The sequence below is a fragment of the Lactuca sativa genome, chromosome 9 (assembly GCF_002870075.4).
Source record: "Lactuca sativa cultivar Salinas chromosome 9, Lsat_Salinas_v11, whole genome shotgun sequence".
NCBI classification, from domain to species: Eukaryota; Viridiplantae; Streptophyta; class Magnoliopsida; order Asterales; family Asteraceae; genus Lactuca; species Lactuca sativa.
In genome coordinates, this window is record NC_056631.2 from 103,347,878 (window position 1) to 103,360,473 (window position 12,596).

At 38.4% G+C, this 12,596-nt stretch overlaps 1 protein-coding gene across 2 annotated transcripts; it reads right to left on the reverse strand.

Moving 5' to 3' along the window:
• Window positions 1-4,665: 4,665 nt before the first annotated feature.
• LOC111905586 (probable pectate lyase 5) lies at window positions 4,666-9,079 on the reverse strand. Of its 2 annotated transcripts, none has more exons than XM_023901286.3 (5): window positions 8,538-9,079; window positions 7,338-8,037; window positions 7,022-7,213; window positions 5,965-6,170; window positions 4,666-4,985 (listed from the first exon to the last, which is right to left on the reverse strand). In XM_023901286.3, exons 1-5 carry the CDS (start codon window positions 8,669-8,671, stop codon window positions 4,739-4,741), a joined length of 1,479 nt encoding a protein of 492 aa, XP_023757054.1. In that variant the 5' UTR covers window positions 8,672-9,079; the 3' UTR covers window positions 4,666-4,738. The 2 variants fall into 2 exon arrangements, with proteins under 2 accessions (XP_023757054.1, XP_023757055.1); XM_023901287.3 differs by lacking the exon at window positions 8,538-9,079 and adding an exon at window positions 8,148-8,520.
• Between the last annotated feature and the right edge of the window lie 3,517 nt (window positions 9,080-12,596).

Consider the following 12,596-nt stretch of genomic DNA (forward strand, 5'->3'; position numbering starts at 1 on the left):
CGGACAAGTGCTTGGTGTCAAGTGAAGACTTTAGACACACACAATGATCCTAATTACATATGAAGACATATGTATATAAATAATTAGTGATTAAAACACTAATTATACAAGTATAAACATTTTAACGCGAGGAAAACACTTTTGGTCAAGTGCTAGGAGGCTAATGGGTTGCAACAAAGGAGTGCAAGGCCCCTAATGGGAGTTTATGATCTAATGACCATATGCTTTGGAGTTTACGGCCCAGGGGAGTAAGCTCCTGGCTGTAAACTCTCCACAAGGTCTCTAAATGAAGCCTATCAATTAAACAACTAGTTTGGTGAATTGTTTCAAGGCTAAATCAAGTGTTTGGGTGACATTTGCCCCCTTTATAGGGGTTTACGGCCCTGGGACCATATCCCATGGAGATTACGGCCATAATCTCCTTTGGAGGAAGGTTTATGGTGCTTTCAAACCTCTAATTTAACAAGTAATGCATCAAGGCAATTGTTCAAGGCTTTAGGGGGATTTATGGCACCATTTGGCACCATTTAATGGAGTTCACAGCCCTGGAACATCTTGGGCTGTGAACACTTTTTTCTTGGTGTTTTAATGGTGTTTTCTTGCTCCAAACACACTAGGGTACTTGTCCTAATTCAAGCCTAAGCCTTAGGAAGTGTTTCAAGGCATTTTGACACCTAAACATGGAGTTCACGGCCCAAGAACCTCCTTGGCCATGAACTCACTTTCATCATTGATTTTAATTGCTTTTGGTTTCCTAAACATGCAATGGTGGGTTCTAGTTCGAGTTCTAAAGCTTTGAGGGTCATTGGGACACTTTTGGCCCTTAAAATGGAGTTTACTCCCCAAGTGTTCTTGGGCGGTAAACTCCCAAATCTTGGTGTCTTGTTCCGATTTTGATGTTTTCTAGTCATATACACACTAGCATACAAGTCTAAGGTAGTTACAAATCACAGGGAAAGGACTAGGTAGCATTTAAGCCACATCTTGGAGTTTACTCTCCAAGAACGTTCTTGGGCGGTAAACTCCCGAATCTCACAGATTTGATATGTAATTGATGTTTCTAAACACAATCTAAGCTATATAACATAACTAGATCGAAGTACTCACGATTTGGGATAAAAACCCGGAGATCCGTGAGAGAGAATTTTGGCTTTTCTCTAATTGGAAATGTAAATAATGAATTATTTGGTTCAGTTTTCTATATATAGTCCTGAGATATTTTTGGCAGAAAATATTTTTATTCCCGAAATGAACTCTACTATCCTAGAGTATTGGAATAATAGTGTTGCACTAAACCCTAGTGCATCCACTCTCCTGATATCTCCTTAAGTGTAAATCTTGAAAAACTGCCAAACTTATACTTGAAGTCTGGAATTTCACTGTAACTGTTCTAACTTCTATTGGATTGATATGGTTTGTTCAGAATGGAAATTTCGGGTTGTCACAAGCAGGCTTCGAGGACGAAGCCTAATTTAAGTGGGGGAGAATTGTAACACCCCGAGTTAAGAAGTGCAAGTTCTGGGTTCTTAGTGTAAATGAGGAAGGTCGACTCGACGAGTCGATAGACAGACTCGGTGAGTCGAGTCGCGTTTCTGGCCACGCGTTAAGTGACCAACTCGGCAATTCGGAGGCTGGACTCCGCGAGTTGGTGCTGGAATGAGAAAAACCCTAATCCGGAGTTTGTGCCATATATAAAGAACATAATACCCTCTCTTCAGCCTCTCTGCATTCCCTTTGAGTCCCAAAAACCCTAATAGCCGTGAGTGAGAGCTTGGAGAGTGTTTGGAGCTTTGAGAAGTGAATTTGGTGAAGGAGACTTGAAGAGCAAGAGGCAACCATCAAGGATTTCGTGTGGATCCAGAACCCACTCCAGTTTAGGACACATTTGTGAGGTATTAAGCTGTTACCTTGACCTTTTCTTCTAGAATCATTCATATGTGGAGGCTAGGGTTTTCCTTGGTTAAAGGAGATGTTAAAGAAGCTAGATCTGAAGCTGAAACTTCAGATCTAAACCTCTTTTGAGTCCTAAGTGCATAAAGTTTCAGTCCTTGGATGATTGGTGAAGCCCTTTTTGTCTAAAACCCAAGCCCTAGTATGTTTTGAGTTTATATCTCCTTGATATCACGTAAAGTTTGCAACTTTATGTAAGGGATAGCTTGAAGAAGGATAGATATATGGATTTGAGCCCCAGTATAGCTTAGAAAGCCATTGCATGGGTTAAGAGCTGGAGATACTCGGCGAGTCGCATAGGTGGACTCGGCGAGTTGGATGAAGATAGGCAAGAACTTGACGAGTTGGAAGAACAACTCAACGAGTATGTTGAATGTTGCCTTGGACTCGACGAGTTTGTTCTTGGACTCGGCGAGTCTGGTCCTGAAGTCCTGACCTTTTTGGTTGAGCTGTGAATCTGTGAGTCGAGGGACGACTCGGTGAGTTGAGCGAGGAAGGACTCAGAGTTTGTTGGACTCGGTGAGTCTTGGGGTGACCCGACGAGTTGAGTCGTGGATTGGGAGTTTCTGAGTATAGGGACTCGACGAGTCAGCAGGTTGACTCGGCGAGTAGAGTCAGTCAGGAAGGTTGACTTTGACTTTGACTTTGACCAAGGGTTGACCAATTGACTTCCAGGGGTATTTTTGTAATTATTTGTATTTATTGAGTTCAGTCTTTTGGTATTGATCAGTGGTGGAGTTCGTGTCGGAGGTTGGAGCAGCGTGATCTTATCTTTTCAGTCAGCAGTTGCGAGGTGAGTTATCCTCACTATATCAACAGGGTCTAAGGCACCAAGATCGGCCCTTTATTGGATGGAAATCCGGGTAGTGGTTTGTTATCTTATTGCTTTATTATGTTTGCATCCTGGTAGTTAGGATGGTGTATGTTAGAGACCTGGTAGGGTCGGTATCCTGGTTTATAGGATGATGCTATGCTAGTGACCGGTTAGGTCGGAATCCTGGTAGGGATGTGCTATGTATGTGATCTGCTAAGATCGGTTTGATTAGTTGTGAATTGATATATGATTATATGTTTATGTGCAAATGGTTGTTGGACTGGGGTTGGGTTGAGGCAGCTCCTGCTTTGTGCTGTAGGCCAACATACCCAGGGCGGACCGGTTATCCCGAAGGCCCAGTGAGCGGTCTAGATAGACTGTAGGCCCCAAGAGGGCGGACTAGACGTGCCAAGGCTCGGGGAGTGGACCAGGCCGACTGAAGGCCCGGTGCCGGCGGACCAGTCATACTGTAGACTCAAAGAGTGGACCATGTGAATTGAAGGCCCGGTGCGGGCGGACCAATCACATTGTAGACTCGATGTACATGGCTAGACTTGGAGGGTGGACCGGGTGGACTGTAGGCCCGGTGCGGGGGACCAGTCACACAGTAGACCCGAAGTGCATGGTTGTTCTGTTCTGTCATGTTGTGATATGTTATGTGAATGGTATATGTGGTTGGTATTTTGGGGGTATCTCACTAAGCTTTCAGGCTTACAGTTGTGGTTTAATGTTTCAGGTACTTCAGGAGACCGTGGCAAGGCAAAGGTGTGATCTTACCGCTTCTCATGTCTATGTTTTATGATATGGTTCTGGGAATACTCTGAATATAAATGTATTGAAAACCTTTTTGTAATAACTTGATGATATTGGGTTGTTTTTGAAAAGTTTAAATTGGTTGGAATTTTTAGAGCATTACAATTTAGGTGCGATTAGGGCTCGAAAACCCTCAAGTGGAGCAACAATGATAGGATACCTGCAAATCGAAATTTAGATGACATGAATAGTGTACCTCTCCTCCTAAACCTAATATTGTCGGCGGCTTCAACCTCTCATTGTCATTCTTACGTAGTAGCAGCAGCATCAAGATAACAGAGGTGGTCGATGGTGGAGACCAAGAGCAGCTCTATGGTGGCAGGAGGCTGCCCGACAGCCTATCTGCTGCTTCCTTTTTGCTTATGTCGGCAGTGATCGTCGGAGGGGAAGAGGGAAGAGGTAAGGCAGCAAATTGGAGGGTTGCTTGGGGGTTGTTGTGTCACTGGAAGAAGAAGGGATAAAGGGTTGTGAAATGGTGGTACACGATGGCAGAAGGTGGCAGTGGGGTGACGAGTGGTGGCTGCCACGTTTTCCTTTGTGTTTCTTGGAAGAAAAAGGACGAGAAAAAGGATGGAAAGGAGTGAAGAAGGTCTGAGGTATGTTGGTGGAGTGGTTTTCGATCCAGTGAGAGAGAGAGAGAGAGAGAGAGAGAGAGAGAGATTTCATTTTTATTTTTTTATTTTGTTATAAAAAATTATAAAAATAAAATAGAAAATGAAATTTATATTTTTTATTTTTTCTTTTAATCAAAATAAATATTTAAATAATAAAAAACTGAAAAAGAAAAAATAATGGCAAAATAGTCATTATGAAAAGGTTTATAAAAAACTGGACCAAACTCGCAGCAAAATAAAAACTTTGGACCTGTGGTAGTCAAATTTTTTTTGGACCAAAGTGACAATTTTGAGCAAACCACAGGGACCATTTGTACGGTTTTGTCTTTTATTTTCGGTAAAGGTTTTCCAAAGCTTTAAGGTGTAACTAAAATAAAAAAGATTAAGGATATAAGAGTAAACGTTGGATTCATTAATAATTAAATAGCTTTAGTCATTTATCTAATTAACTTTTGTTATTTTCATATGCATATATAATGATCAAATTATGAATTTCTTTTTTCCTTTCTTCTTTTTACCAATTTATACCGAATCCCCCAAATTTGCACTATAGTAAAACCAATGATAATAATGTAAATAAGCCATCACCATTCATGGTAATGGTAAATAAACCTATAAAAACTAGTAAAATCAAAAAGATATTGGTGGGTGGTTGTGATTGTGTTGTCGCGCCGCTACCAAATATCATCCCGAAGTAGTCATCGTCATCATGGCCGCTGTTCTCACCATTATTCCTGCTTTCACCGCCGGTAGTGATGGGACCATCACCATATGACACAGTTCCAACGTCATCCCTATATGACACAGAGTTATTAAAAATATAATAAAATGGTACTTTCGTTAAAGAACATATATAAAAAATAGCATATGAAAACTATATGCTATATTGGTATGTAGCAAAGAATATATGTATAAATGGTTAATATATAACTTATTTTGGCAGAATTGTTATCTTTTTAGTATTTGACATATACAATGTTTAATCGCTCGTGTCCAATGTGAAACACAATATGATGTTCTTTTTTTATTGTAGCCTTTAAGATGATGCCATTGGGGACCCGTAAAGCAAAGGGTATATATCCCTTTTCGAAGGAAAAAAAGACACTAGATAATAGATACCCTTTTTGTTTAACTTCCAACACATTCTTTTAATGTTACCTTCCGAAGATGGAAACAGGGACATTTTGGACATTATAATAGTGGGTCGCTTGATTATTTTTAAAATATGATACAATAATACGAATAAAAAGGCCATAACAACTTAATGATATTAATAAAATTTTGTTTTATATAACAATAATCATATAATCAAATAGAATAATCGAATAGGCCAAAAGTGGGTGAAAATAATCAAAATAGAATTATTCTCCTAACCACTAGCTAGGCAAAGGCAATTGATACTTTGTGGTGGTAGGGGACGTTTTGAATTGAAATTACCATAATGACCATGTGAACTGAAAATAGAATTCCTGTGGTTTTTAAAGGCAATTAATAGAGTTCCTGTGGTTTTTAAAGGCAACTAATATTGTGTGGTGGTAACTGAAAATAGAGTTCCTACGGTTTTTAAAATATCAAAAACGTAAGTTGCACTATAACTTTGAAAATAGTTAATATGGTTGTATTTATAGTTTAAAAACGTTGTATAATTGGTCTTTTCGGCTAACTCCGTTAGAAATCAATATTTGAGTCTAGAAAAATGACCAAAATGCCCTTTTAAGTTAAGAAAATTTGTCAAAAAAAAAATATTTTTCATAAACCATACAAGATATATACCTCATACCACCGAAGACACCCGCATTCATAGTGAGTTGGTCTACAAGGAAGGCGGACTTAGGGTCAGTACTAGTCGCTTTAGCATACATAGTGCTGAAGGCATCGCCCGAGGGTACAAAAAATGCACCATTTTCCATCAAGTCACCATCTGTCCTCCAGTTCCACCCCACCCACTTCTTTTCGCTTGCTTCCACTCGTTTTGTAACCTATGATGTACATTTTGTATAAAAACAAACATATGTTAGTTTACATCAACAAAATCCATACATTTTATAATAGTTGATTTACTATTTAATTTTCAAAACCCTAAATATTGAAGCTAAACCATAACATGACTATCTAAGATGAGAACGATGACAAGTTTCGCTTTCTACCGTCTCAATACAACATTATTCTTTTAAATGACATTTTTGGGTAGCATATTTAGTTATTGGATAGTATATTGGTAGACATTGAAGATTATATGAGTCTTAGTAGTTCTAATATGCAAGTTTCAGTTTCATTGTGGATTGAGCTTTTACATCGTGATTCTTTCATAGTTATAATATAAATGATTTATTTCTCACATAATATTTTTTTTGAAAAAATTAATGTTTTAGTGACTTGTTAATTACCCCACGACCAAGCTTCCCCAAAATAGAAGTACACCACAAGTCAAATATAGGATTTGGTTGATCTTTAAATACATAAGTTCTTTTGCCTTGCTTGTTAACATAAATTTGAACCCTTGATTCTTTTCTTTTGCTTGCAACACCAAGTCTACACTTGCCAAAAATGGAAACTATGACACGTTTTATGGCAAATGTTTCTAGAAATAGGAAAACAACATTCTGACATGGACCTTAAGAACACGAATTTAATGCAAGTCTACGTGAGATAGTTGATAAGTGTCTCCAAAAAGGCAAAAACATTCATCTAACGTTTTTTTTACCAAGTAAAAAAAAACCTATTAACAATTGTAACTTTTTATTCACCTAAAAAGAAAAACAGCACAAAACAAAACAAGTATATAACTTTTGACACATGATGATTGGTGAAAATTGAGTTGCAAATTTACCTCTTTTGCGTTAGGATCCGGTGGCGCAATATAGCGGTTACCCTGACTATTGATCGTAGGATTCGCACTTCCACCAATGGCGTACATCTTCCATTCGGTGAAATCATTGTTTACCACATGAAAATATCCATGTCGACATCTTGGCATTCTTTGTATCAACCCTTTCCCAAAATGATTAAACGCAAATGTAACCTATAAATAGAAAAAAAACACACACACACATAAACACCAAGAACACACTACATTAATCAAGATTAAAGTTCATTGAACCTGACATGAACGTAAACATGAAATTAAAGTATTTAAATTATTTCACCTGCATCCCTTTATCCGGCAAGTATGCATCGTCGTGACCCATGAGCATAACTTCGTTATGATGAGTGAAATAACTGTTTGAAATAGTAATGGCGGTGGACCCAAGAATTGCATCAATCAAGCCGTCTGTACAATGAGAAAGAGAACAGTGATCGATCCATATGTTTCTTGAACCGGAAATTGAAATCCCGTCGCCGTCGGATAATCCTCTCCGGCCGACATGCGTTGGACTTGACCTTATGTCGGCGTTCCCGGAGGGTTTACAGTCGAAGACGCGTATATTGTGGATGATGACGTTGGTGACGTACTGGAGGGTGATACAACCGCCGCCGGTGATTGCGACGTTGACGCCACGGCCGTCGATGGTTTTGTAGCTGTTGAAGATGAGTTCGTGTTTGAGTTTGATGAGCATGCTGGATGCAAAGATGATCCATAGGGGTTCGGATAGTAAGACGCCGTATCGGAGGGTTCCCGGAGTTGGGTTGATGACGTCGTTGTCGGAGGAGTCGGTGACGATGTAATATTGGCCGCCTTTTCCGCCTAATGCAAACCGGCCGAACCCAATGCCGCAGTCGGCTAGGCGTTGCCGGTCGTTTCCCCAGTTCGGATCGCACTTCCAGCAATCGTCGATTGGGTTTCCGGTGAGACAGCCGCCGCCGATGTCCAGCATTTCTCTTCTATATATCGATACATTTACTCTCCTATGTCGAGGAAAACAAAAAAGAATCAAACTTTAGATCAGAAAGAGATAGAAAATTTTCGTTAAATTTTAATCAAACTTAAAGTAAGATTAACAGGGAAGAAGGTGTGCATTTCTCAAGACTTCCATTGACGTTTCTTGAAAAGGAAAGACACCCAGAAGATTAAACGTCGTAACGAACAAAATCCATATGGGAATTTGTGCAAATCAAGCTCCAATTCAACAACTCATAAAGTAAAGATAAAAAAGATTGCTTTTTTAAGTGCAAATGAAAATATTGATAATATTTCCACTTTCCCCCGACTGCCATTAACGTTTCTTGAAAACGAAAGATACCCACAACACTAAATGATGTAATGAGCAAATCCCAGATGGGAATTCCATTGAATTTTCTGTCCGAAGCTCAAACTGAAGAAATAAAGTCTTGTTTTTGTCTAAAAATGGAGAAAATGAAATCCGGTTGGGATTTGCAGGTTTTTTATTTTTTATTTTTTTATTTACCTCTGTACTTCTTGAACAACAGCTTCAGGATTAGGGTGTTGATAAGGAAGTGTGAGGTTAAGAGTGGCCCTGATGATAGATAAGAGAGAAGTTAAAAGGCAAAACAATAGAATGTTGGTGTTTGGAAGATGCATTTTGTGAAATTAATGGGATGGAAGAGGGGTTTAAACTCTTAATGTTTGAAACATAAGAGTAGGCTTCAACCACAATCTTCCTCTGTTTTAGAGGGAAAGAAGGTGCAAATCATGAAAAAATAAGATTCTTTCATTCATATGATAAAATAATAATGATGATGTGATTGAAATTTTGTATTTGAATAATTGCAATTTGGTGGTTAAGTGAAATGGGTTAGGGGGCGGAAATTGGTTATTGAATAATTGAAGGGGAAGTAAAGAGAGGGGCGTTTCGCAAGTTTTTGTTTTCCTCAATAACTTTACATTCCAATCTTGTTTATAAATCATTCTATTTACAAATAAACAAGAAACCCAACCAGATAATTCCATATATCCACTTACAAAAATAAGAGATAAAAAGAAAAGAAATTTATGAGGGAAAAAAGGGGCAAAAAAGTTGTCTTTTGGGTGATCAATGGAATTTTTGGAATTTGGGATGGGATGTGGGGGTTGTGGTCTTGTAGATATGCCAGAGAGTTGATGTTCAAGTTATTTGTATTATTAGGGTTTTCTCCTTTTCTATTTTGAATATATATGCATTATGTGTTTAAATATCTTCATGGTGGCTGATATGTAGGGTTGCTTGTTAGCTAGCTTTGATTAGATCTCAATTGTTTGAAGTTTGAACAATATAGAAACTATATAATTTATAGATATGTTTGATTAAAAATATAATATTCTTTCTTAATAAATGAAGGTTTTTTTTAATATAAATCTTTTATTAGTTTTGACACTTGTCATTTTGTGGTATTTTTGAAATAAATATTATCTATTTATCAATTTTTGATTTGTTTTAATTTTTAAAATTAAAGTCATATACTTATATATATAAAGTATTAAATATCATATATATGATATTAAATTACAATAAATACGTTTTATTCTTTTCTTATTTTACAAGTGATACATTAAAAAATATTTTCTATTTATACTTTAATTTAGTGTTTAATCTTTTTTTTAAATCAACATGTGTAATACACGGATATCACACCTAGTTTATAACTGATAACAAGAAATTATAGCTTTTATTTGGAGTCGGAAGTTATAAATTTTTTATAAAAATGCTAAACAAAAGTAATATAAAATTTTAAAAAGTATAAAATTATATAAAAGGATATATGAATAATAGATACATGGTTTACTACTAATTTTATTATCATACATGTTATTTCATATTTGAAATAGCTTTTACTTTTTTTATTGCATATTGAAAAGCTTTAAACTTGCATTTCTAAACAATTTTTTTCTTTTAGTTATATGTGTCTTGTTAAAAGCCTAAAAGCTCAACCATTTTTAATTTGGTCAAGAAGTTTGGCATTTAACTGTAAGCTAGATTATAATCTGCATTAAACACGGGGAACACATAAAAAACATACAAATGTCTATAGATATCACATAATAATTAATTTTTTTATGGCTATTGGTATTATTGAAATGTGTAGAAGATACATTGAAATCGATAAATATCTACAATCATTGAAGGACCTCTTTGTAGACAACTTGAAACGACCCCATAAATACCACCCAAAAATTTCGATTTTTATTATAACAAAACCACAAGACTGAGTATCACATAATAAAACCATATGCTGCGTGTTTCGAAAATCATAATAAAATACTGTGGGAAAAACTGTATCACAACTGTTATCCAAACATATCAAGAAAACTAAATCAACTCCCAGGACAAGACTGAAGCTGTGGTGTGTGCGATGCCATCATCCCGAGCTCTTCCCTTTGCTTGCGGAAGTACCTGAAACCAAAACTGAAACTGTAAGCACGAAGCTTAGTGAGCTCCCCCAAACTACCATATACCATACAATACATATAAAGCACATACTGGGCCTTGCCCACTGCATCAGACCGAAGTCTGGAACTAGCTGCATCGGACCGAAGTCCGGAACTGTCTGGGACCTTGTCCCCTGCATCGGACCAGAGCCCGGAACTAACTGCATCGGACTGAAGTCCGTAACTGACTGCATCGGACCGAAGTCCGGAACTAGCTGCATCGGACCGAAATCTGGAATTGATTGGGACCTTGTCCCCTGCATCGGACCGAAGTCCGGAACTGGCTGATCATGGGATAGCATAACACATATCAACTATTATAATCATATATACTGCATACTGCATCGGAACAGAGTCCGGAACACATAACACAAACATGCTTGAATCACAAAGACATCAAGCATTCTAGCTACTGCATCGGACCAAAGTCCGGGACTACTGCTAACTAAACGGGTCGGCATTGTGGCCGTAGACCCGTTCCTACTAAAAGGAGACTCACCTCGTGAACTGGCTGCTGCGTGAATGGCTCTGGAAGCTAACTGGTGCTGCTCCGGTATCTCCCCGGCTACAAGTCCATAAACACACTCAATCAAATACTAAACATTGCACTGGGTAAAACAACTCTTTTACCCTTGGTCAAAATCAATTCTCTCGGTCAAAGTCAACCCACAGTTGACCTGACTCGCCGAGTTGGGCCACCAACTCGCCGAGTCTTTAGTCTCACTTCTCAACCCTACTTGTGGCTACTCGTCGAGTTTGGCATCGACTCGACGAGTACCCTCTTGATCCAAGAACTCAGACAATCTTCATTCGACTCGTCGAGTCATATGAACAACTCGACGAGTTGTTCTTGAGCTTAAGAAGATTGCCTTGGACTCGCCGAGTTGTATGAACAACTCGTCGAGTCCCTCCATTACTGAGTCTGACCTCGAAATCGCTGAGTCCACTCTACTACTCACTGGCTTCCACTCGTCATCACTCCAAAGGGGAAAAAAACGGGGACTCGCGACTCGACTCGCCGAGTCGTTCTTCCGACTCGTCGAGTTGCTTGCATGCAGCAACTCAAAACTCGATTCTGCTTGAATCCAGTGTATAAAACTTATAGATCTGGACTCCCTTAACTCGATTAGCACGTAAAGATTCTATCTTTACGTGCCCATATGCATCCATGAAGCTAAAATGGCTCAAAAAGCATAATAAAGGCTAGATCTAGGGTTTTCATGCAAGGTAACTTCAAAAAGGCAACAGATCTGGGCTCTACAACTCCTAAATGAACAGATCTAAGGATATCTCGACATAGTAGGGTATCCATACAATCATAAGGCTTGAGGAAAGCATCAAACTAGATCTAGAAGAGTTCTAATGGAGGTTAAAAGCATAAAATAGGAGGGAATCCGAAGAATACCTCAAAGAACTCTGATTTTCCCTTGGACCTTTGCTCTACACCTCTTGTCCTTGCTCCTTTCTTCTTCTCCTTCTTCAAGCCTTCAAAATTTAACACAAGAACACTTAGATCACTCAAGGATGGATTAGGGTTTTCTCATAGCTTTCTGAGGGTGAAGGAGGCGAGATTGGGGGCTATAAGGTGGTTTAAATAGTGAACAACCCGGGTATTTAGGGTTTCTTCCAGGCAGGCAGACTCGCCGAGTCCCGAATATGGACTCGCCGAGTCGCCGACTAACACGTGCTCGAAAATCCCGTCCCTACTCGGCGAGTCAGGCTATGAACTCGCCGAGTCCCTCTTGCAAACTTCTAATTAAATACTATGGAATCATCGTACCGGAAACGGGTCGTTACACAATATTTATTGTTTTATTAGTTGAACGACCTTCTGCATCATATATGAGTACCTTAAAACATTTTTTACTTGTGACATGTGAAACAGCTACGTATAATTGACCATGAGTGAAAACGGGTCTACACAAGTATAATCCAACATTTGATAATGACTGTCCTTGACTTTTTTTAATGGTCATAGCGAAACAAACAACTATAGGAAATTGCCTCCGCTGAAAACGGGATAGAATTTTTTTTATCAGACAGGGTTAACTTCATACAAGGTATATAAGTAGTCTCATTGAAAAATCTGCTAGATATGATT

Excerpts from the sequence above, each read along its gene's own strand:
- LOC111905586 (XM_023901286.3), bottom strand. The coding sequence starts at position 8,671 with ATGCATCTTCCAAACACCAACATTCTATTGTTTTGCCTTTTAACTTCT. Across the intron at positions 6,171-7,021 it reads CGGATCCTAACGCAAAAGAG|GTTACAAAACGAGTGGAAGC; the intron begins GTAAATTTGCAA and ends TGTACATCATAG. Across the intron at positions 4,986-5,964 it reads GGTGTCTTCGGTGGTATGAG|GGATGACGTTGGAACTGTGT; the intron begins GTATATATCTTG and ends TGTGTCATATAG.